The following is a 25,979-nucleotide window of genomic DNA, read 5'->3' on the forward strand; positions in this document are numbered from 1 at the left end:
TCAAAAATCTTTCTATTTTGGGCTGGGTTTGAAGCCTGCTTTTGGTGGTGAATGTTTTTCCTTTATACATAGTTTGCACAAGTCAGGTTCCATTCCAGCAACAAATAAGGCATTGAAAAGACTGATACTGCACGTTTGGGCAGCCTCTAAAACCCAGTGTCTTTGAACTGATGGCTTCCTTATTAGCTCCTCTTTGCTGGAGGGTATACATGTTCTCACAGCTGGTTCCCTGAACTAGCATTGCCAATCACTTTGCAAATTCAAAACCAAGGCTCCCCTTTTCTGGTCAATGCAAGGGACTATTTTGGTAGGTCGTTCCTCAGCTGTTTTTTCCACCAAGTCCATATCCCTCTTGCCAAAGGGCAAAGTCCTTTGTGGCTTTGGGCTCCTGATCCTCTCAATAGTTGCTTGTCCTGTCTGCCAACTGATCTGTGGCATCCCTCTGGCAGAATTTGGGCCAAAGATGCACAGGCTGATGTGCTATTTAAAGGATTGTTTGCAACCAGTGCCCGTCCACTGGTGAACTGCCCTGGGTGAGCTGCAGCTGGATTAGACAGTGGCCAGGTGAGGTTGTAGCCAAGTTTTTTGGTACAGAAAGCACAGTAAAACTCCCAGAAATAATTCTGCTGGATGTAGGCTATTTCTGCTTTCTGTGACAGTGTTTCTGTGCCCTGGGATACCCATGGTTTCTGGAAGACTTTTTGTTTTAATTTGTATCTGGCTAAGAGGTGATGTGTATGCCATTATGAATGTATACGTGTGCATGCTCTCTTTATGCCTGTAAGTGTATGAAGATATTTGTGATATAAATCAAAATAACATCTTTCATTAATATAATAGAAGACTGATTTTATCCTTCATGAAACACATTACATTTAGAGCATGCAGCATTTTGATTCTGAAGCTTTAAGAAGTTTATGATTTTATCCTTCCAGCACATGACTTATAATTCACAAGAGATCCACACTTCCATTCAAAGATTTCAGTTCTTGCAGGACTGGCTAATTTGTGTGATTTAAACTCTTCTTTTTATTAGGAATTAAAAATTACTTCGTATGAAGACATTGATGATGGATAAAGTATATACTGTAAAACTGACACTCCTAAGTCTGAAAGACCTGACATCTGGACAAACAGCTGATGGATTAGCTGAAATCAAGTGTCTAAAGAAGTAATTAGAAATTCAGTGGGGACAATCTAATATTCAGAAGTGGAGGCAGCTCGTTCTCAGTCTTCAGATGGTATTTATTCAGCCTGTTCCTAAGGTTTCGGGTTTTTTACCTTACAGTCAAAAGCTCTTCGGGAAAAATGGCTGCTACAGGGAATTCCTGCTGGCTCCGCGGAAGAGGAAGAAGCCAGAAAGAGGCAGTCAGAAGAGGATGAGTTGAAGGTGAAAAAGCTGGAAGAAAACATACACAGGTAGGGACAGTTTCTCTTTGCTTTGCCTAAGAACAGTCCCTCCAATTAAGGCTAGAGACCTTTCTCACCCCATCTCTGGCAGCAGCTGACAGCAGCTGTCCAGGGAACAGTTTAAGAGGCAGGCATACATACGGCCAAGCGTGCTCAGAATTTGTCTCCCAGATGGGATGGTTTGCAAGGTAAAGTCATCATGGTATCTTTGTGTTTAATTGACTTTAATGGATTTATCTCATGAAGGAGCTAAAGGGGGAATGAGTTCACGCTTCAGATGCACATGTATGGCTTGATCAACACTTGAGAGATTCTCCATTGCTTTACACCTCCCACAGCTAAAAGGAGTTCAAAGAAGGGCAGCACTCTTTTGCACTCACTTTTCACTGGTGCAGATTACTTTTCAAAATGCAACAGCAGATGCCACCAGGAGATCAAATATTTACTGCTTTCAGAATCAAGGTTTGGGTGTTAGAACTTTTTCCTTTTATCAGTTTCCTATTCTAGTCTGAGTTGACAATTGTCCTCTTTTTTTGTGTTTTCCTCTGATTTGAAACAAACAATATGCTTAAAAACTCATAGGACCATGATGAGCTTTTTTCCCACCAGCACATCTAAGTCTTTCTCCTCAGGGCTGCTCCCAATCCATTCTCCACCCAGCGTGTATTGATACTGGGGGTTGCCCCATCCCATATGCAAGACCTTGCACTTGGTCTTGTTGAACTTCATGAGGTTCCCTCGGGCCCACCTCTCAAGCCTGCCAAGGTACCCCTGAAGGGCATCCCTTCCCTCCAGTGTGTCAACTACACCACACAGCCCAGTGTTGTCAGCAAACCTGCTGAGGGTGCAGTCTCCACATCACCAACAAAGATGTTGAAGAGCGCTGGTCCCGGTACAGACCCCTGGGGAATGCCACTTATCACCGACCTCCACTTGGATGTCGAGCCGTTGACCGCAACTCTTTTGAGAGCAACCATCGAGTCAATTCCTTGTCCACTGAGTGGTTCACCCATCACAGCCATGTCTCCCCAGTTCAGTGTGTCATGTGGGACAGCGTCAAGTGTTTTGCACAAGTCCAGGTAGGTTATATCATTTGCTCTTCCCTGATGTGTCAACACTGGAACGCCACTGTAGAAGGCCACCAAATTTGTTCAGGCATGACTTGCCCTTAGTGAAGCCATGTTGGCTGTCACCAATCACCTCCTTATTTTCCATGTGCCTTAGCAGAGTTTCCAGGAGGACTTGCTCCATGATCTTGCCGGGCAGCAAGCTGCCACTGACTGGCCTGTGGTTCCCCCGGTCTTCCTTCTTTCCGTTTTTAAAAAGCAGAGTTATATTCCCCCTTTTCCAGTCAGTGGGAACTTCACCAAACAGCCACGACTTCTCAGATCTGATGGATAGTGGCTTAGTCACTTCATCCATCCAGTTCCTTCAGGACCTGCGGATGCATCTCATCAGGTCCTCCTTGGGACTTGTGCACCTTTAGGTTCCTCAAGTGGTCTCAGACCTCACCGTCTCCTATAGCAGGTGGTTCTTCCTTCTCCCAGTCCCTGCCTTTGCCTTCTGCCGCTTGGGTGGTGTGGCTGGAGCACTTGCCAGTGAAGACCAAGGCGAACAAGTCATTGGCACCTCAGCCTTCTCCATGTCCCTGGTGACCCGATCTCCCGTGCCCTTCGGCAGAGGGCCCACATTTTCCCTAGTCTTCCTGTTATCACTGACATACCTCTAGAAGCCTTTTTTGTTGCCCTTGATATCCCTGGCCAGATTCAATTCTGTCGAGGCTCTACCTTTCCCAACCCGATCCCTGACTACTCAGACACTTTCTCTCTATTCTTCCCAGGCTACCTGTCCTTGCTTCCACCCCCCGTAAGCTTCCTCTTTGTGTTTGACTTTGTCCAGGAGCTCCTTGTTCATCCATGCAGGCCTCCTGGTGTTTTTGCCCGACTTCCTCTTTGCTGGGGTGCACCGCTGCTGGGCTTGGAGGTGGTGATCCTTGAGTATTAACCAGCCTGCTTGGGCCCCCTCTTCCCTCCAGGGCTCTGTCCTATGGGCACTCTACCAAGCAGGTCCCTGAAGAGGCCAAAGTCTGCTCTCCTGAAGCCCAGGGTAATGAGCTTGCTCTGTTACTGCCCTAAGCATCCTGAACTCCACCATTTCATAGTCACTGCAGCCAAGGCTGCCCTTGAGCTTCACATTCCCCACCAGCCCCTCCTTGGTGGTGAGAACAAGGTCCAGCATGGCACCTGTCCTCGTTTGGTTCCTCTGTCACTTGGAAAAGGCAGTTGCTATCAACGCATTCCAGGGACTTCATGGATTACCTGTGCCGTGCCATTCTGTGCCTCCAAGAGATAGTGGGGTGGTTGAAGTGCCCCCTCAGGACCAGGGCTTGTGAACATAGGGCTTCTCTGGTCTGTCTATAGAGGGCTTCATCTGCTCCATTTTTCTGGTCAGGTGGCCTTTAGCATTCCCCCACTATAATGTCATCTCTTCCTGCCGTCCCTTTAATCCTGACCCTTAAGATCTCCCTCAGGTCCTCACCTCATCCATCCCTAGATGGAGCTCTATGCACTCCAGCTGGTTGCTGACATAAAGGGTGACACCCCTTCCTCTTTTCAGCTGCTTATCTTTCCTAAAGACCTTGTATCCTTCAGTTCCAGCGCTGCAGTCATGAAATTCATCTCACCACATCCCTGTGATGCCAGTCAGATCATAGCCCTGAAAGGAAGCACACATCTCTAATTCTTGTTGTTTATTTCCCATGCTATGTGTGTTTGCATAGAGGCATTTAAATTGGGCCCCCAATGAATCTACTCACTGGCTGGAGCAGCTGGAATTCCTTTGTGCTGCTTTTTAGGTGCCCACTGCCCTGTGGTTCCTCTCCAGGCTCTCGGCATCTCTTGTGAAGGACTTCTGTGGCACACATGCTGCATTTGTCCCTGCTAGGAAGATGCAGTGTTTTATATTTGCTCTAAAAGCCGGCTGAAGCTTAATTGTGAAGGCCAATTTCCAACCTCTGCTGGCAGCCAGCACCCATGTCCCTGCTGTAACAAGAGGGAATGTGCAGTCATCCACTTCTTCTGGCAGCAGGGCATTCCATCATCATCGCAGAGAGCACCATTTCTTCTGATCACACAGAAGCACTTGGGAAGGTCCCTTTCTCGCATTTACTTCTGTATTTACTGCATGAAGAGCCATAGCACAAGAGAAGCATCCATCTTTATTTGCAGGCCAGTTGTAAACAGTAGGTCTGACAAGCTGAGTGAACTGTAACACAGAACAGAAAACTGAAGGAGGTAGTGTTTGAAACCATACTAACATTCATAAATGAAGAAGGGGCTCATGCAGGTCTGTGATGTCCAGAGGCGGCAAATATACTCAAGAGAAATAGTAGGGCTAGCTATAGGTTTGTAGATGGTCTTAATGGCCTTGCACATAACACAAATGCTTCAGCTGAGAATTGCTTTTTCTAGTTCAGTTTTAAGTGACTTTCCCACTAAAATCAGATGTTTTGCAAGAGGTACACATGCTTGTTGTGTTTACTCTTAAGCTAGTGTAACCAGTTCTCCTTTTTGTGGGAGGTGTTTAATTTGAACTGGAGCAGCAAAAATGCATGAGTGCGCAGACTGCTGTTTATTTATTAGACTTCCATGTTATCATGATACAAGAAATCACATACTTCAACTTGTAGCTTGCGAGGATATGTGCATATGAGTAAGCTTAGACATAAGTAAGTGTAATGATTTAATGAGCTTCCTCATCCGCAATATCATTTGGAAGAAGGATGCCTACGTTAGTCAGCATTTCTGCACACTTCATGCCAAGCCACTGGAAAAATATCTGCATCACAAAACTAGAAATAAAACAGAACAAAGAATGTAATACAAATAATCAAATGCTGTCATTATGCTGATAATTACCAACAGGAGGACAGAGAAGTACAAGCTGCACATACAAGTTAAAAAAACATGGAATGCAGGATTGAGACAAGATGCAGGCATATGAACAGTGTAAGAGTGGGTTACAGATAGAATAATCATTTTATCATTGGAAATAATTTAATATTTCTAGAGATTTTGAAATGTATGAACACTAGAAATAGTCTTTGTAGCTAAGCATGTAAAGTAAAAATAGAAGAATAAGCAGATTTGAAAGAAGTTTGGTCCTGTAATCCTGGCATTCCTGCTTGCTTAACTTGGGTCTTAAGAATAAGATTTATCCTGCCCCATGTAAAAAACTCGGTATTGTGTCTTGCATTTCTTTTAAAAAAATTGACTTAACAAGAAGATTGGAGCCCTTATTCAACAATCATTAAGTGGGTTGGAAATCTGTCAGTAGTGGGAAGGATGAAAAGGCACTGCTGTATTATTAAATGTTTGAAATCCGACTGCAAGACTGATGGTACCATTGTATCAATGGCAGAGTGAAGCCAAGCATGGATTTAAGATATCTTTCACCACAAACTGTCCTTAGACATAGGAAGCTTTAAAGCTAGTTAGCTTTTCATGTTCTAAAGATCTTGGGTCAGTGTCAGAGGAAAGAAGCCATTCCTGAGTTTCTTTCTCATTGTCATACAGAGAGAAAGTGATCGCCTGTTTTCTGCAGCTGTCTTACATTTGGGGTAAATGAGACCAAAGGAGTAAAAAATGAATGAAAAACATTTCCTTTCCCTTAAACTTACTCTCCAAATCACAGAAACATGTTTTTGGGGATAGCATTGATTCAGATGCCCAGTGAACTTCCATAGACGAATTTCTGGTAGTGTGATGTAGGTGAAACGAGCACTGGAATGTATTGCATGCCTCCCATGGTTATTTTTATCACATGACAGTCTAATATTTTGCAGCAGTGAATGGAAAATTGGCATTCGACATCTGGGTATTAACAGGCAGCATTCATAGAGCAGAGCAGCCCACCCAAAGCCTTGCTGTTCCTTCACAGCATTTGAAAGGCTCCCAAAATTAGTTTGTTTTACTAGATAACATTATAGTACGTGCTGGAAGCCTGTGTTTACTACAAAAGGTGAAGAGTTTTTGTTCTCTAAAGTTTTCATGTAGCATGCCAACATGAAATACTCCGTGACAACATATATCCCTCCCTGGTGACTGACAGTGGCATGAGATACCAGGACTGGAATTGTGCTCCTGGCAAAAAGAAATCTACAGAACTAAATGCTCTGTAAAGTGGGATATGCCTTTAGTAATTGACAGTGCATCTGTTGACGTTGGTTGAGGAGGTGCCCATCAACTCTGAGGAGAGACAAATCATGGCTTTAGCAGAGTAGCCTTTTGGGAGATGTGAACCAGGCAGACAGTTTAGAGCAGTGGATTCTGGATCCCCGAAGAGCACAGCCAAGAGACACTTGCAGCATTTGGCACTTTGGCAGCTCTTGGGGGCAAGGCAGTGAAGGATGGCTGTGAAGGTGTACGTGTTTACTGTACCTGTTCTTTACTCTGGGCTACTCAGCTGTCAGCCCATCCAGCTTCTGACATTTGCAAAAGCCTTTTGAGGTTGTAGAGTGCTTCACCCTCATGCATATTGGTGGTGAGCCACAGCTGCGTCACTTCTAGAAGGCTTTTCCATGGTGGTCCAGCATGGAGGTGCAGGGGCAGGTCTGTTTTTTGGACCTTAGGTCATAAGTTCTTTCCTGAGATGAGCACGTCTTTGCTAATTGCTGTTGCCTTGATGTGGGCAGGTGGTAGATACGTGTCAAAACTCACTCCCTCCCAGTAGCTCCCATCTCAAAGTGCTGCTGTTCTTCCAAAACCTTGGAAAGTATTTTAAAGAAGTGTTGAACTCAAAAATGTTTGTGAGAGAGACTGCAGGACAAGCACAAACTCCATCCAAGGAAAGTACTTAGCCTGATGGACCAAAAGAGATGCCAAACGTAAGCTTACACAAGAGAGATGACCAAGGATGGAGGAAGAGGGATGACACCACTTCTCCCAAGCACAAGGTGCCTTGGTTGTGTTCGACCTATATCTGCTTACCAGCTATTAGACAGAAGTCCTAATCTAGGTAGAAACAGCTCCAAAGCTGGCAGAATTTCCTCTTTTTCCAGTACTGCAATTGAATCTTTCCAGGTAAATGCTCAGATCTGAGTATTGTCAGAGAGACTAGGCTAGGCCCTGAGAAGAAAACTGTTACCAGGCTGATCTGATATGCAGAAAATAAAACCTTATTAATACACTATCTTATTAATAGGCCTTGAGTGCTTCATGGATCTGTGATGTTAGATGGGGTCTACACTAAAATTTCTTCTCATTACAGAGTCCAGCAAACACAGACTTGTGGTTCAGCTGAGCTTGCAATGGCTGCTGCACCGTCACCATTTTCTCTCCTCCCAGTGTCCATTCTTTCATTTCTTTCTAATGCCAAGGTTTATTTCCTGCTTCTTCTTCCCATGATAAAAACTTGGTATGTCTGAGACTGGGAATTTTGGCTATAATTCAGTCTCTTTTGGGACTGTCACTGATGCTCTTTGCATGACAGAGAAGGAAAGAACACGAAAGACAGATGTGAGTGCACTCCTTTAAAAGAAGGATCACCTGATGTCAGAAACACAGATGCTCAGACCTCCTCTAGAGAAGACAGTGCAAGCCCAGACCAGAGGTGCCATAAACCTCTCCACAGCAAGGTCCCATCCATTTTTCTTCAGTTGTGGCCTCCAGAGAGACATGAACAGTTGCTGAAGCATATGCTAGTGGAGAGAACAGTGTGTCTTCAAAGTGCATGGTCCACATGAGCATGAACATTTGGCAACGTTGATGTCAGCTGGAGAAAATTATCAGGAACAGTGTTTGTTCAGCATTTTTGGTTTTACCTAATTGCCAGATGAAGGTGTAGACAAGGCCTCCGTCTGCCTCCACACACCCTATACAACCAGTTGCATTGGGTGAGCTCCCTAAGAGTGAAACAGCAAAAATAAATCCTCATAGCTAGGCAATCTCTCCAAATTCTGCTCATCTTATGAGGGAAAGGTCAAGCTTTCTGCACAGGAGCAGCTGTTCATTCTCAAGCCCTCTGTCAGGTTCTCCACTAAGATTGATCAATAGCAAATCTCATCTGCTGAAGGTCCACAGATCTCAGTTTTGGCATCCTGTAAGGACTGTCATTTACAGAACAGCACATCCTTTACCCCCCATAAAGCTTTTGCTGGGGTGCATTTCATATGTGATACATTTCTTAGCAAAACAAAGACCAAAACAAAACCAGGCAAAAAGCCTTAACAACAGGAAATCTCATATTTCCAAAGGAACCCACTCTGCGGTATGATTAAAGGATTCCTCAGGATACGCAGGATGATCTCAGAAAAGCAGTGAGTTAAAAGTTGCTGGGTGGTAATGGGTTTGAGGTTTTTACATATGTTATAATATATTCAGATGTAACACTTTAAAAGAAAAAAAAAAACCCACCTAAAAATAGTAACACAGCTTACTACCTCAGTTCTGAAACTCAAGTCAAAATAGCAGGATGACAGTACTTTGAAGTTGCCTAAATGTTAGTATTCTGGGTTTGGGAGTAGGAATCTCAGGATCTTCCGCTACTCCTAGACCTTGCTAGCTGTAATTATTTAATGATGACTATGCATCTTACAAAGCGAGCAAAAAGATTGACTGTTCAATTTGAGCACATTCTCCCTCCACTCCAGCTATGTCTGCTCTCCTCAACTATCTGTACCATGGACCTTGGTAAAGAAACTTTTTTTGCCTAATTTAGGAGCAAGATATTAGAAGAAATTCCAAAGCCCCATCTCTACATATCAGGGAATTTCCACATCAAGTGCTTCTGACACTTCATCCATGTCAGTGTGCTATAGATTTAGTGACATGGTCCTCAAGAAGGAATGGAAATGTAGGCTTAAATTCAACGTGGGCAGAAGCAGTTTTTTAAGGACACTTTATTTAGGCAAGCTAGCACATTGTAAAGTAACATCCATTTCTAAATAGATTAATACCTTTAACACAGTAGATCACGTGCTACAGCCCCTTGTGAAAGGGGCAGTTGCTACCTCTGGGCCAGGTTCAGCAAGAAAAATACAACTCCAATAACTGCAGCCTTTCACTAAAATGGACATTCTGCACCAGGCTGGGTTTCTGTTGCTACACTAGGTGAGCCACAATGACAGATTACCAAGAGCAAGATTTCAGATTCTCCTTGGCTTTAACATTTCAAAGCTAAAATATTCACATGACTATCCGTGTGATTCCATTTGCAAGACGGGGAAATCACTTCATAACACATGTATTTATCATTTGTGTTGAATCACTACACTTCCTCTGTATACAAAGCTATCTAAGATCATCACACTTTTAAGCCTAGTAGAACTGACAGGGATTTCCTGAAGCACTAAACTGTGGTATAGCATAAAGAGCAGGACTCGTTGACTTCATTACATCTGAATTAAATCTTAATAATGGGCCAAATGGGATTGTTGCCTGCAACAGAAACGACTACTCTTCATTCCTTTCCTTGTTATGCTTACCATTGCTGGAGTTGTCTGGTTGGTTGACTTTCCTTATATGCCAACCTCACCACAGGGCAGTGCTGGCAAAACAGCTCCTTTCACACAGTCCGTATAGTGCTTGGTGGATGGAAAAAATAAAACTGTGGAAACTCTGTAACAGAAAGACATGTGTTGTGGCAGTGACATGCATGTGCACAACTTTGAAAAGGTGATAAACCTGGCGTGTATTTATGAAGAGAAGGCACAGTTAGGCAACAGCCTTGGTAGATTTTATTGTGTTGGTGCTTTACGGTGATTATTTACTCTGTCTTCACCTTAAATCAGAGAAGTTTCCTCTTCCCTCCAAACTTCTCTTTATGTGCTGTGACTGTGAAAGCCAAAACATGCAGCATACACACATGCTCACACAGATATGCTTACAGGGCTAGGAAAGACACTGCTGCAGTTCTGTTCCTCAGTAGCCCACTTCTCCCAAAGGGTCAGGTTCATCCATTATAACTGCAGGAGTTTAAATGTCACCTGTGTTTAGAGCATCATCTCCTCTAGGCCCCCATGCAATCAGTGAGGAAAGAGCATCACCCCCATGGCCTGTGTAAGCCCACCTCTCTCTCGAGTATAGGTGTCTTAGTTAAGTACCTCAAGTGCAATGGGTGGAATATAAGCATTAATGTTACTCCCTGCACAGGCACCCTCCACTGGGCCTCTGGGCACCACCGTGATGCAAATAGTCATTAATATCCATTAATTATGTATCTGGTACGTCATGTGTTTGCTACCCCTGGCCCTGCCCTGTCATTTTTGCTGGTAGTCAGCATTTACACGAATTTCTACAGGGCTGAGCTACCTCTGAACAGGAGAGATAGATAGAGGAGGCGCAAGGTGCAGTGTCTGGAGCCACCCAGTGGGCATTGCAAGTCTCAGCCTCATTTTTTTAAAAATCTGCAGTCTGAAAAGCACGTTGCCTTCCCTCTAGGGTTTTTTAACTGCTGCAGTATGTGAATTATAAAGCGAAAAATAATGCATATCCCAGCTGGTGGTCCATAGAAGACAAAGACTGGATGTGCAATCAGGAATCATGATTTATAAGAAAGAGACAGCTGTAACAGATTTTATTGAGCAGTTGCAGTTGAAGAAAAAAGAAAAGTCCCAAGAAGGCACGTTCAGGAACAGAGAATAGTCTGCTGGCACATGTATCATGATCTCACTACAGAAAAGCAAATAAGTAGTAACAAGGAACCTCAGTGCGTTGGAAAAATGCTTGTATCCATCCAGGAATATAGCGCATGAATGATACGGTCAAATCAACAATCGAGGACATTCAGAGCACTCTGATCAGCATGTTACAGATGTAAAACACGCTCAAAGCCATGGATAAATATGGGCGTTGAAGGACAAAGTGATATATGACTCTATAGTGTAAGACACTGAGGAATCAGGTCCCAGAGCAGATTGCTATAAGAACTCAAACTAGAAAACTGACTTGGTATGACAAATGTGCAGGAGGGGCAATGAAACAAATGAGAGAGAGAGAGGGAATGTTAAGTGGAAACAGTAGGAAAAATCAAACAATGAATGCACATGGATTAAAGTCAGGCTTGCACGGCATCTGCTGTGACCTGTTGTTGCCACAAGTGAAAAAGGACTTGACAGGGATGTCAAGAGTCCTTTCAGGCAGTAGAAGAAGAAAAATAAAAATCAAAGTTATTTTGCAAAACCAACAACACAAAAGATGAGTTCAAGGCAATAAAAAATAGAGCTTTACCACAGATTCCTGTGTAATCAACACCCAGAGCTGCAGTTAGGACTCCTGAACAAACAGCATGTTGCAAAGTTTGGTCAGCAAGGTCAAGCAACTGGAGTGACTTATGACCTTAAAATATCATTAATGTTTACAAAGAATATTTGGAGGGGAAGGTAAATTCCAATTTACAAGGCATTAGAGTCAGACTTGGACAACGTCCTTGCTTCTCCTTAGAATTCCTTCAGCTGAAGAAGACTACATGTTATACAAGGAGTCATAGCTATGAGACAGTGGAAGAGAAGTATATACTGAAACGAGTCCAGCTGGATACTGCCCATGTAAAAGAATCTGTGGACCAAGGTTTGATATACCCTAGATATTGGTGACATGAGGCTGCTGGGACTTGAATGGGGATCTGCTCTTCCTTCTCTGTAGCTGTCAGTCTGCCTCAGCACAGATTCACCTCAATATGGTACCAAAGTCCTAAAAAGGCAACTAAATTAAAAAACAAAGCAACTGCTGAGGAAAAGATGCTCTGCAAAAGATGAAGCTGATTCTGAATAACTGGATCACTGGTGAGATAGAAATTTCAAAAAGCTGTGAAAACATGCTGTAGATTGTAACTGGTGTAGAAGAACTTACAGAACAATGCCATGCTTATGCTGTCCCATGGCCGGGAAAGCATGTTTAGTCCTTCATGTGAAAGACTGTTAAATTATGCCCACTCTGTACTAGAACTTTTTCACTAAGGCAGCTACATGAGCAAAGCTTTCCTTTGTGAATTCAATTTTTACCAGCAGAAAGTATGGATGCTTAAATGGAATGAACTCTACAGGCAGAGGTTATTGTAGCCCTGTATAATTACATACTGAAATAAAATGTGTTTTAAAATAATATACCCTTTAGGCAACAATACCATATCAGTGGGATAGTCTAAAGTCAGTAACAGGAGAGAGACACAGGGACCAGATCTTTGCATCCTGCATTCCTCTGGACAATCTAAGTCGTGTAGAGTGTGTCCCTGGGAACTGCCTCAAAAGAGGAAACCAGGCATGACAGGATTAAGTCCACAGTTACCCAAGGTTAAACTTTTGCCTCTACCACCAACTTCCTGCATGACTTGGAGGAAGGTACTTCAATGCTTCTTCTGTATCTCCTATTCCAGTGTTCATTTGTGTAATTTTCCCACACTTTTAGCTTCATGTGAGCTGAGGTCCTTGCTACAGGAATTAATTGCTTCTCACAATACAAAGGGAACCTCACTGGTGCCACTTAGATATACTGAGTAAATTTTCATTCTTCACATTCTTCTCCTATTTTGCAGTGGCAGCACAAATAAGAAATAGATGATTATTGACACAAATGGTCCATGCTTCTAGAGAAAGCAGAAAAAAGCCTTTCCCTGAACGAAGTGATTCACACTGGCTGGACTTGTGCTTCTTGCTAAGGCTATAAATCTGGCTCTTGGTTGTCAGACCATTCACACGTATCAAAGCAGCATGATTTGAAAGCAGACAAGCAAGGTAGTATTTGGGTGGTGTGTGCCAGTCATGGTGTGAAACATGCTTTAACTCTAATATGCAAAACACAGAGACAGACAAATTTTAAATGTTCAGCAGCATCTTCTGGGTACAGGCTCTGGTGTTGACTTAGTACAAAATCCTTCAGCTAGTTCTGAGCCTTTGTACTGATTGCACTGCAGCAAAATGGAGCAGCTCCGTAAGTACTCAGGTGGCTGACTGTGCACTCCCATGGCAGCTGGTGGTGCCTCAGCTAGCTCAGGTGGCTTAACACTGTGTTGATAGCACCGAAACTGGTGTAGACTTCTACCACTGCAGCAAAATTACATCAAAATCAAAGGACTGGCTTCAACCCCAGTGGCTGTGGTGGTTTCCACTTATCTATAGGTAGCTGGTGCAGGATGGGCACAAGCTGCAGCATGGTCTGCCTAGCCGCTCAGCCGACTAGCTTGAGCTGGTGTCTTAAATTGCTGCAGTCTCACCCATAGCAGTGCTCAAACAGTGCAAGCTCTAGGTGGGTAGGGCACATCCCTTGGTGCTGAGTTCATACTTCTGGTGACACTGAAGACACAGTTTGAGGTGCCTCAGGCCTATGGAGTCACACAGCTCCATAATTAAATGGGTAGCTTTTGTTGAAAATTCCTGGGGGTGTTTTATTTTTTTAATTCAGCTGTCAAAATCCTGTTCCCAAATGATTAGTTCATCTCTTTAATGTGCTGGTGTTTTTCTTATCATTGCCCATTAACCACTGAGCTTGTTTTATTTATGTCAGAAAGTGCTCCTTTTAGTCATTTGTGTGAAGAAGAAAAATCTGCAGTCTACTAAATCCACAGTACTTTTGGATACGGTTAGTGAAAATAGCAAATGCGTTTCATAATTTCCCATGCAAACAGATGAAACATTGATTCTTGTGGCTTCTTTTTCCCCTGCCGTCACTCTCTGTATGCAGTGATCCAGGAATCCTGGATCCCCACTGGATCTCCAACTAGGGTCCATCACCCCACCAGATGATGTGCACAGTGATACACATTCTTTGCTGTGACGACTTTATAATGTAAGCTAATGAGCCAAACAATCACTAGAAATGGAAGTGGGGGCAAAAAGCATAGACTAGAGCCTAGGTTTTCCAAGCTTGAGTGACCTGCCTTGTAGATAAGTAAAGTCTGTAACCAACTGGTGGAATCAAATTGTAACACAGATCTTTAACATCAGAAGTGAAGCATGTTCTCTGCAGAGAGAGAAGGCAATTCCAGCACAGACCCTGTCATCTTTGATGGCAGCCCAGGGAAAATGTCCTACCTATTGTGGTGGAGTTACAGTAAGGGTAGGAAGCCCATTTGGAAAACATGAGCTTGCCTACAGAATCTTAACTGCACAAAATGTGAATATAACAGATAATCCTAGTAAACATGGATTATTGGTGATAGGTAAGAGCGTGTATGTGTATGGGAGCATGTAACACTATAGTCAAAGAAGTAAGCAGAGAAAAAAACATTTAATTAAGTCTTGGAGCCCTAAGCCTTGTATGACAAGTTTTCCATTCAGTTTTATTTTTGTGCATTTTTAAATGTCAATTACAACTTCTTCATATGAGTCCCTCTTTAGCATCCCTTTCACTATTTAAATTTAAGGTTATTTACTAATCAGGACAATTTTATACAAGTGATCCTTCCAAAACCACACATTGCGACCAGGAAATGGGCTGGCAGCCTGGTGTGCAGTGAAATGTTTTTCTTTAGGTCCATAACAACCTAGAGAAGATATGTTAATACTTTTAGTTGAAGCTAAACCTCCTTGTTCTAAAAGAATAGAAGGGGAAAATGAAATACTACTAAGTCACAGCAAAAACCTAAGAGTTTTCTGACTTGTCTGATGATCTCTGAGCTTTGTCACTTGACACACCTGGAATGGACTCAGAAAGAGCGCACCTAAATTTAGGAATACATTTCAGGCAGCAGCTACTGCAGAGCAGCAGTACGTCACCAGCAGAGCCGGGCTTGTAAACCTCGTCTTGCTGGCAGCATCCAGGTTGGGAAACCAGAGAAGCCAGTTCACCCTCCAAACACTGTTCTGGATGGGTCACATGGGGCCAGCTACTGATCTGGTCCTGTGAGGACAATTAAGGCCACTGTTCACACGTTACTCCCAGGAGCTTGAGATATTACTCCCGGCCCAGGGGGAGATGTTTTGTATCTATTACACTGGCATTCCAGTTTTGATGACATAGGATTTTCAGCTAAGACAACAAATAAATGATAGTATTTTTAAAAGAGCCATTGTAACAGTGTTCTGACTTGAGTAAAGGTTATAGCAGCAGAAAGCAATGGAGGTACCGCAGGTTTTACATGTGCACTGTGTTTGTGTCCCAAAACATGCAAGGGGAATGCCTTATGCCTTTGACACCTTACCCCATTGGGATCACTTTTTGGGAAGAGCTGTGGTATCCACAACTGGTGTCCAGCATGAGACAACTGCAGGGTGTCAGTGTGCCAAGAACATGGTAATCCTCAGCTCTATTTTCTTCATGGGCAATAGCTGCACTTTCACTTAGGTATGACGTAAAGTATTTTACCACATGCCAAAGTCTGTAAGTACCCACCAAGTCAGGTGTAACTTATGTAACATGTATGACCACTGAAAGCCCAGTTTTAAGGCTATAGGTAACATTAAGTAGTCATTTCAGGCAGGCAGCAGTGGCCAGTACTCCCTTGTATCATCTTTTGGACAAGCAATTTTGGGAGCAACCACCCTACAGACAAAAAAGCCACGTAATTCTCCAGTCTTTGCTACTTAATGTCAGCTTGACAAATGCAAATCTTCAATCATACTGAAGTTATGTTACAGAAGAATCATCCTGTTTTCCTGTTGAGGCTATCAGGGAAAGTCTTTCATGGTTGTGTAACATCAAGCGTCAGGTAAAAAGTCCAGCTTGGTGAGGGCAGCAGTCTCTGAAAATGGTATAAATTTTCTGGACGGATGGACTGAAAACAGGTTATAGCAGTCTGCTTCACACCAGGTTTTTGAGAACTTGGGTTTTTTCTTAATTAGCTTCTTTTTTCTTAATGTCAGTAGTACCTTGTAGAGGAATGAAGCTGGGTTAATTAACATTGATAACATACAGCTGTGGGCTGGCTTCAGGGGCGGTGGGTTGGCGGATGTAGGTAAGGCGCAGCTGTGGCTGGTTCTGGTAAGTGGTTGGTCAGCCAGTGAAGGGAGAGCAGCTGAGGAAGAAGCAAGAGGAGAGAAAACACATGCTCTGGATGAGGCGAGACAAGGAGAAGGCAGCAGAGGGACTGTATGAAGAGTATGCTGGTATAAGGTGGTGAAAGACCTTGATGCAGCTTGGTAGTCTGGAGAGTGCTGTGACAGTACATAGTTTCTACCCAGAGGACTTCAGTTATCAGGGATTGGTATAATCAAAATGGCACCACCTAAGGTCTGCAAAACCTCAGGCATTACAGACATTGCTATGTTGCCACTGGCTTGTTACATGTTTCCATTTAAAACTCACAGAGCATCCACAGAAAAACATTATCAAACCCCTACAGATCAGACCAATGTCCACCATGTACAAGTTGTCCAAAATTGCACACACACAAAAGAGGACTTGCTCTCTCTAAGCCCTGTGTCATTTTCCTAGCAGAAAAGACAGGCTTGAAATGTCACATGAAAGCTAAAAAATCCTTGCAGCAGATACAAGAGAAAAGAACTTCAGAACTAAACTCAAACTGAGAAATGTCCTTCCCTTCATCCATGGACTCTCAGGACTGGGAATGTCATAGCTGACAAATGCTTTGATATTTGCAAGCCATGAGGAATATACATGAGAGCCGCATCATGGTCTTGATGCCCAAGTCTACCAGGGATCCCAGGACCAAACAAATTTCTTGCCTGCAGGGTACAACTTTTTTGATGACTGCTGTTGCACAGCATTTTTTAGGCAGTTATTTCACTCTTCAAGCATTTAAAAAAAGAAATAACAGAATTTCTCCCTCTTGAGGGTGAACAGAGGACAGTGGAGTGCTCTGTGGGTCCATGGGTGGTGAAAACACCTGCTTAAATAGGGTGTGTGACAAATGAAGATATATGCTGAACACGACGTCTCTCACAATTGGCTCCTTGGTGCAGACACCTGTGCTTCAGCAGGCCCTAGCAAGCACCACCAGACCTCCCCTGGGCACCAGATTTGCTTTATGTGGCATAGGAGGGCTGTTGGGTTTTTCTAACTAAATCACAAACTTGCTTGCTTCAGTGAACCTGTCCTGGACTTTCCTCCTTCGTGAATGAGATAGTACAGCTTTTCTTTTGGAAGAATACAAGATCAACAATACAGCAATAGATGTGAAACAAAACGCTTAAAGCAAAGTAGTGTGTCTGATATTACTTCCTCATTTCCAGTACTTACTTTGTTATCTGTAATGTCTGTAGGGGGTAACTGAAAAATTACCTATCCTGAAAACATCTTTTTCACATTAAAAGCAGTGGTATTTAATCCTTGCACAGCTGCCTTAAGTGGCTTGTCTTAACACTCAACACTGAATCAGTACAGACTACAAAGATCACATAGGCATCTTGAGTAAGACAAGGAGTATGTTGAGACTTTTCCATCTTAACAGCCCCTGCTGAGCCACCTCATCTCCCAAATAGAAGACATATGAAAAATACGATGCAATGACCAAACATTTCTGAAAGGTGATTCTTCATTCGTTAGTATTTGCTTTTCACGCTGCTGAGCTGAAATGGATTCAGTAAAACAAAAGAAAGAAATAATGACAGCTGATGCTTGATTAGGAAAGAGGTAGATTGTGTTTAGCAATCTCTGGCTGAACTGCTTGCCATTCTATTAGATATATACATAGCCTAAGTGACTATGCATGAACAAAACTGAAAATGGGTTGTAAGTGGGCTTTGTAGTCCTTTTTCTAAATGCAAATGACCTTTCAAAGAACAATCATTAAGGAAATGATATATACTACGGAGATCTGAGATATTTCATTCAATTATTCTTTGAAATAAGTGAAATTTTTTACCATTTGGCACAAAAATTTGTAACAAGATTCTCAGAAGTTTTAGTAGCCAGTAACATACCAATTTTGCCCCTAGGTATTTGGGGCCAATTAACCCTTACACACACCTCTGTCAGGTTGCTCTGACTTTTTCATAAGGAAGGCTTTTCCTGATAGTAGCTAGACAGCAAAATAGGACTTGGAACATCTTGGTTTTACCTACATTTCCTGGTTTATGATTTACTAGTGAAAATTTCATGCTGTTCTATGTACTGAGAACAATTTGTAGAGATGCATATTTCAGAAGGAGTTATTATTTTCATCTGAACACATGTATTTTGGACATTGTGCAATCATAAGCAATTCTTTGAAGAATTTTCTTTCCTTTTCTTTTCCTTTTCTACCGTGGGAGGAATGCTAGCTGGGAAATAGCCCAGAGTGTGTTAATGTGTTCATTTGCCCCAAGGATGCTGAATCATGTTTTTTGCGAGACTGTGCTGAGAAGGTTTGCCTAATGAGGGTCTTGAAAATTCCATTTTCTCCAGCTTTTCCAAGAGTCCAGTTTTTGCTGGATGAAAATATACCTTTAATAAAGAACTGAGAAATCTTGGCAGGCAAAGAGCTTCCCAAGGAGAATCAAGTTGAGGTGAAAAAGCATCACCTTCACAATCCCCAAAAGTGCTCCAGCAGCTCCCATTGCTGGTTTTTTTGTAAGTAGCTGCCTTGTAGTGGTTAGCTGCACTCCTGTTTTTCAGAGCCAAGCTGACTTCATGCAGTGGGTACTGTTTGTGAGCTGTCTGAAATACAGCCTAAGGAGCATGCACCAGTCGTTCATTAGGAACTGAAATGTTTGTTGTCCTTCTTCCCTCCTCACCAGCAAGGACATATGAGAGGAAGGGGAGGAGCAGAGAGGCATTCCGTCTTTGCTGCAGTTGGGTGAATTTAGCTTTTTCTCAGTAAGATGAACCATAAGGATGCAGAACTCTCAGGGCTATTAAAGTTGCCCAGTCCTTACCAGCTCCCACAGTTTTGTCTTTTAATTCCTGTTCAATCTTTCCCCCTTCTGCCAAGCCTCTAGTATCTATTTTATTATTATTTTATTATTATTGTTGATTTATTTTTGAGAGTTTTATAGCTTCTTCAACATCACAATTCAAAGGATTTGTTGGAAACAGCTGTTTTTTACAGGTTTCTCTCCTCTCACATCCCAGTAAGGTGATCTGCCTTAGAGCCAGGTATGCTCTTGCTCTCTCCAGCAGAGCATGCACTAGTGAGTGCAACAAGATTTCCCAGGCTTTAGCCCTAGCCTCTTTGACTCCTTTCATCCCAAGGATCCCAAAGTGAGGGATCTGCAAACCCATGCCTGTGCGTCTGCCAGCTATGTCATCTGTGCTCACTGAGCAGGGACCATGATGGGCTTCAGGCATTTCTCAGACTGTGTGAGCATGGCTGGGCAGAGGACTGGGCTACACAGATCAATGTTATTAATCCATAAAAATGGATCACAGGTGGTATGGGAGTGATTCTTTAATTCTAGAAGCAATCAGGAAATGTCAAAATTACACCTTCTGTTTCAGCACAGGTTTCTTCTCTGACTCTTACTACTTCTGCTCCCCACTCTCCTCTTTCTGCTCTTCATCCTCCAAGGGAGACTATTTTTTAATTAAGTGGGAGGGTAGGTTTGCAGAAGAGAGGGAAAGTCTTTGTTCTTTGTGTCCCAAATTGATTACCATTCCTGTAGCTTCACTGTTTCCTTATCTAAAAAGAAGCTGTGGTTTGACTGAGGAAAGAATAGCTTTTGCATTTTAATTTTCTCATAACCCAAAGCTTCTAAGATACCCTAATGATACTGGAAAAGGTTCTGGGGCTCACTCATTATTCTCAAATTCATCTAATTATTAACATCCCCTCGCAGATCCAGTGGAAGAAACACAGGAAGAGCAAATCATTAAAACCCCCTGCTTAAAAAAAAAATAATAAAAAAAAAATCAGTCATAATCTTCTGAATGTCACCTTGCACAGGGAAGCAAAACTTTGGAGCATGAACTTATCTTCTAAGCTAAGTGTACAGAAGAGGAAGTTCACAAGCTGTACCAGAGTGATTAGTCTGTGACAAGACCCCTCAAGATGGAAAGGTTAGAAAGCCTCTAGGATGACTATGAAATGACAAAATCTTGTGACTTACAAATGGAAAAGCAAACTAAAAAGTATGAATTTGTGTAGGCCGATTTCAGTACACTCAAGAGAACTCATAACTAAAAGTTTTGATGGATAGAAGAGTTCTACAAGGTAAATGACCATAAAAGCACAAACTGGCCCAGACAAAAGGTAAAAGATGGTAGTAAAAGACACACTGTACTGAATCACTGGCTTTTCCTTGGCTTTAAGCAAAGAAGAATGTTCAAAGAAAATGGAACATTAGTTCAGAGCTCTAAGCATAACTTGAACAACATTGCAAAAGCATGTGAGGACAAAACCCAAAAAGGCAGAGGCATAATGAAAATGATTCTGTGGCACCATTACTGGTAGAAAGCAAAGGAAAATGTTAATCTTCTGTTACACAAAGAGGGAAGACAATAGATGGCACTGAGAGAAGAGCCTTTTTTTGTGCTTGAGCCTCCACTGGAAAGGTATGTTGCAATCAGATGGCAAATGCAGTTACACAAGGTACATATGCAGAGCAGAACTGAGAATAACAAGTTGGAGAGTACTGAGACAAATCAAACCGAGTTCAGATCACCTGAGAGTGGTGAGATCTGCCCCCAAACTGGAGAACTGGCTGAAGCAGTCTCAGTGAATTTTCTCTTAGAGATCTTGAAAATGGCCGTTTATAGGAACAGCAATACCATGCTTAACTTTACAAAGGGGACAGGAAAAAGAAGACTTAAGGAATACCAACCAAACATCAATCCTTAAAAGAAGTACTTGTGGTTGTCTAGAAGAATACATAGTAAATTATAAACAACTTGAATTTATCAAATGAGGCCTGTTAAGATACAGAAGCTTCTTTGAGAGCTCTAAGTTGGTTGAGGATGCCAATCATCTGGACGGTAAGAAGAGTGATACTTTTATAATGAAGTAGTAGAAATATGGTTTGAACAAAACTTCTGTAAGGCAGATACAATACTGGCAAGAAACTGTTTAGTCAAAATTGAAGGGAAAGATTTGATGGACTTTATGCTGGGTCTCAAACCATTTAATCTTCTCATTAACACCTTAGGTGATGAGAAGGTATATAAGTAGAGGTCTTATTCATTAAACTTGAAGACATTAAACCTGGAGGCACACAGTGAAGAACAGTATGATCATTACAAATCAGAGACGGTTTTAGAAACTCAATAGAAGACAAGTGCAAAGTTTTACCTTTAAGCAGGCATAACCAGCTGTGCAGACAGGGTGGGCTGTGGCTGCCAGCCCAGTTCTCTCAAAAGCATGTGGGAGCTAGAATAAATAAGAACCTGGACGTGAGTCAAGGATTTTGTGCTCTAAAGACATATTGGTATGTAGGTAATGAGACATAAAAGAAACCTCTGCTGATCATTAATAAGGCCTCAGCTGGATTTACATTCAGTTGGAGTGCTGCACTGGAAGTACAGTGCACACTGCCAGAAAATCAGGAGAAAATGGAAGTGGTTGGGGCACGTGGTGTCTCTGTGTTAGACTTTCAGTATAAGACAGAAAGTAGGTCTTCAAATATTTCATCAGCTATTGTGATGGAAAGGAATAACTTGTTCTTTGTGTTCACAGTAGAAAGGACAACTACCGAGAGCAAGTGTTGGCAAAGAAAATTCGTTAGGGAAATCATTCCTGTAATCAGGACAGTGAAGCACTGGGGATGCCATGGAGTCTCCATCGATTTGGGTCTCTGAGATGAGGTCAGAGACACAGTCATCAGGAGCAGCTCTGTAGTGTTCAGCCAATGCAGCCGGACATGAAGGACCTGCCCAGACACCTTCTCCTGAGCTGCTGGGGCTCAGCACTTGCATCCAGCCACCTCCCAAGCTTTACCTCCTGTTTCTGATCAGAAAGATCCACAACCTGCAAGAGAAAACTAATTATTTATGGAAAAGAAAGTTGAACAGGGACATGATAGTGTCTGCAACTAGTTTGAAAATAGCTATAAAGATGAGGGGAATAAATTCCAAAGAAAAGAGAGGTTGAATTAAGATGCCAGAACACCAGACCATTACAAAAAAGTCAAGCACTCCTACCCCAAACCTCTTCCAAAAAAGAATGCAGTGAAGCAATCAAGTAGGTTGGCAGTTGGCACAGAGTGATTTCTGTTCCCCCACAATTTTAGAAGGGGGCTTGACAGGGTTTTTTTGAGGTAAGGAGCACAGCTGCACGATTTTCTGTTTCTTTAAATCTCTTATAGAATGAAAGTGCTAAAAATGTATGGAAATGAAACAGATAAGTGAGATCAGGAACTGCTTTTTACCAGCACAAATAACAGACTGTGAAACCAAAACCAGGAAACTAAAAATCTGGTCACAGGGGAACCCAAATTTTTGCATTACATACAATCAGCTTGTTGCACTTGTTGATTCATCACAGTGGTGTATTTTGCAAAATTCAAGGCAGGGTCTCCAGAGATTTATGGAGTAAGTTTGTGTTTAGGAAAGAGTGTTGGCTTTTACAGGGTAGGACAAAGCCAACTTCTAGCATTGCAGTTAAAGAAGAAACTTTCCTGCATGTAACTTGACCCTGAAATTTTGGTACGTTTCCATGAAATATCTGGAAACAGCCACTGCCAGGCACAGAACTGGATGGACTACCAGTGTGAACCAGCCTGCCAGCTCCCAGTACAACTGCTTGAAATCATGATGAAGTTTTCTTTCCATTCCCCCTCCACTCAGTAGCTGGCAACATATTTCTGTGTTGGGGTCATTTGTTTCAGAATTCTTATTTGAAGACATAAATAAATCTGCTGGTTTGCATTCAGAGCTCAGATTTTGTTCTCCAATAATTTTATATTGTTTGATTAGTCTAAAACAGGCTGTGGGTTTTCATCCTTTGTCACTGGAGTCAGAATAGACATCTGTGAAGAGGAACAGAAGGTATAAATTTTAGACTCTTGGACCCTAGAGGGCAGGATGCTGAAAAGCTGAAGCTATAAATGAAATTGTAGCATAAAGTGATGACTTGAATGGGTCAAAACTTTCAATTTTCATCTTACAGAAAATTCTGAGACTTTGAAATTTCACCTTGTCTCAAATACAGATGAAAAATAAGTTTATTAAAGATGTTGTGAAAGAGAGGGATTAATACTATTTGCTTGACCTCCTGGAAACATTTCTTCTGATAAGACTGAAACATTATCAGCATTGCCACTTTAACACTTTATCTGTTCATAGTTTAAATGGTAATGTAAAAAGCAGATATGTTTGCTTCATGGAAACAAAATATTGCTATAATCTCCTGTCAGATTATCATGACATGGATACATTCCTGTAATATTTTACATTTAATTAAGTCAATGTTTTCCAAAGGAATAATACTTCTTAGGAAAGTCATCAACCATATGCTGTCATTTTCTAGTGTCCTTTAACCCCACAAATGTCTAAATATTATATACTTCTAAGCAAAGAGAAGAATAACCTATGGTCAGGCAGACATAAAGGTATTTCAAGAGTAAAGCAACAGCTGCTTAATACTGCATAAGAATGCTACATAATTTTTTTAGCAGCTATTTATTACATCGTATCTGTGAGGAGAATGAAACAGGTACATTTTCTGTCCTAGCAGTTGCTCCATACAAATGGCTCTTATGAGTATTGTACTTCCCTTAGGTAGTTTGCTGTATCTCTTCATTTCATATCTTCCATATTTCTGCCAAGAAATGCCAAGAGGATTTTCCAGTCTCTGCTATTGATACAGCATGTTAAACATCTAAAGCAATAGGGAATTTGTTAAGCTACTTGCCTAATCTGTATGATATTGCTAACCTTGTCACTGGCAAATCACAGTTCCCTTCCTTCATCTTGCTTTGTGGCTGTCACAGCAGCCACTCTATGGCACCCCGCAGTGACGAGTCTGGTGTGCTGAGCACTGTGTGGGTGCAGCACCTGGAGGTCCTGCCCCAGTGCCTTTGGTGTTGGTGCAGGCAGGATGGGCACATCACAGATGGGGAACAAGGAGGGGTCAATGCTGAAGCAGGGAGGGGAGCCCAGGCTTCTGCCTGCTGCTGCCAGTCCCTCCACCCAGGGACCATCTGTGGCGCTTCTTAGGCAGTCCGTTGCCTCTCCTTTTAGCAATAGTGTAGCTGAGATTGATCCCACCTTGCAGTGTGGAGGGTGTGGAAATGCCTCCTCTGCTCCTCCTCCTTCTGCCCCTTAGTCACCCCCTCACTAAGCAGCCCTCAAGGTCCCAAAACACATATTCGGCATTCCTGACTTAGCGCTGCCGTAGTACTGTGGACTCCAGAAATGCTGCATGGGCGACCGCTCAGCAGCCACTCAAGCATCACAAGGCTTCCTCCCTCCAGAGGAGAGATCTTCACTGGGCTTGTGTTCGGTAATTACTTCTGCTCCCTGATCTGTCCTGTCCAAAAAGAAGATTTTATACATAGAATAGCTCTCCTGCCATGCTTCATGTTAAGTGTGAAGCAAAACAGTGTGAGAATGCATGGTGTCCCAAACGCAGAGGGAGAATATGCTGCTTCTCAAGTCTGCCAGGCGGATGTGTCCCACAGCCTGCATGCCCACTGGCAAACAAGGAGAGAGGCTTCCACAAGGAGTGCTGGGTGTTTACCATGATGGGATGGTGCCTGATTTCTCTAGAGGTTCCTGTGACCTAAATGCTACCAGGTCACCTTTCCTAAGAGTACAACTGCCTGCCTCCCCCTTTCATGTCTTCATTTATTTCTGCATAGTGGTCTTCTGTCTAAACACTTCACCTTCCATCAACTGTTCATTTTAAGTTGAGAATAACAAAATCCTAGACTATTTCTTGTACAGAAAACAATCTCTTCTCACCACAACCCCTTCTGAGGACATGTGGAAAGGGCCAGAGAGAAGCCTGACCCCATATCTGCTTCCCAATGGAAATGAATTGTAATGTTGCAAAATACATGCTTTTTGCTTGGATTATTTTTTTTTTTTTAACTACTGGAGACCAGGTTCTGACTGGAGGATCCAAAATGCAAATAGTTAACTAAACTACTGAGGTTTATATAACCCAATTTTCGTGAAATGTCAGGATCCCACCCCAGAGAGTGGGCAGCTGTCTGCAACCATCAGGAAGCATTCCTGGGAAGGCTCTGGTTTACCACAGAAAAGTATTTTTATGTCACTCACATCCTCAGCTAAAACTGGAAGGAGGCTGTACATCTCATCTATTTTCAGATGTGGAACACACAGGTCACCTACCGGTCAGTGTGGCGTGGGAACAGGCTTCACTGATGCACAGAGCATCCAGGCTCACCAAAAAGTACTGCTGCTCCAGCCCTGGGGAAGAGTGGAGAGCCCTCCTGCTGTACCCTGTTGCCTGTCTGCAGACAAAGAGCACAACAGCACAGCTTTGCTGCACCTGGCCCCAGGTCAGGAGAACATTTCAGCATAGGTTTCTGCCAGGGTTAAACACATTTTAAATGTATTCCTTAATCAAAAATGTTTTTAATGAACCGAGACCAAAATGAGGAATCCACAAATAACACCAACTGGATCAAGATGCCTCCGAAAAGCTACCCACAATGACACTGGGCTATTTCCCCTCTTAAAAATTCTGTGTCTAAATTAAAGATAAAAGCCTGATGGACACCAGGGACCAGATTATCAACAAACGTTACACTGAAGTGTGCCTAGCAGATATCACAGCTCATTTTGGCAGACCTCTGGAAA

General features: G+C 42.6%; 1 protein-coding gene across 2 annotated transcripts in view; it reads left to right on the forward strand.

Moving 5' to 3' along the window:
• PALM2AKAP2 (PALM2 and AKAP2 fusion) overlaps positions 1–25,979 on the forward strand; it is a 274,650-nt gene that overhangs the window by 63,277 nt on the left and 185,394 nt on the right. For both annotated transcript variants that reach the window (XM_055790889.1, XM_055790890.1), the window contains exon 3: positions 1,289–1,419. In XM_055790889.1, the coding sequence (XP_055646864.1) occupies positions 1,289–1,419 (131 nt within the window). The remainder of the gene's footprint in view (positions 1–1,288; positions 1,420–25,979) is intronic.

Source organism: Falco peregrinus, chromosome Z, assembly GCF_023634155.1.
Source record: "Falco peregrinus isolate bFalPer1 chromosome Z, bFalPer1.pri, whole genome shotgun sequence".
Taxonomy (NCBI): Eukaryota; Metazoa; Chordata; class Aves; order Falconiformes; family Falconidae; genus Falco; species Falco peregrinus.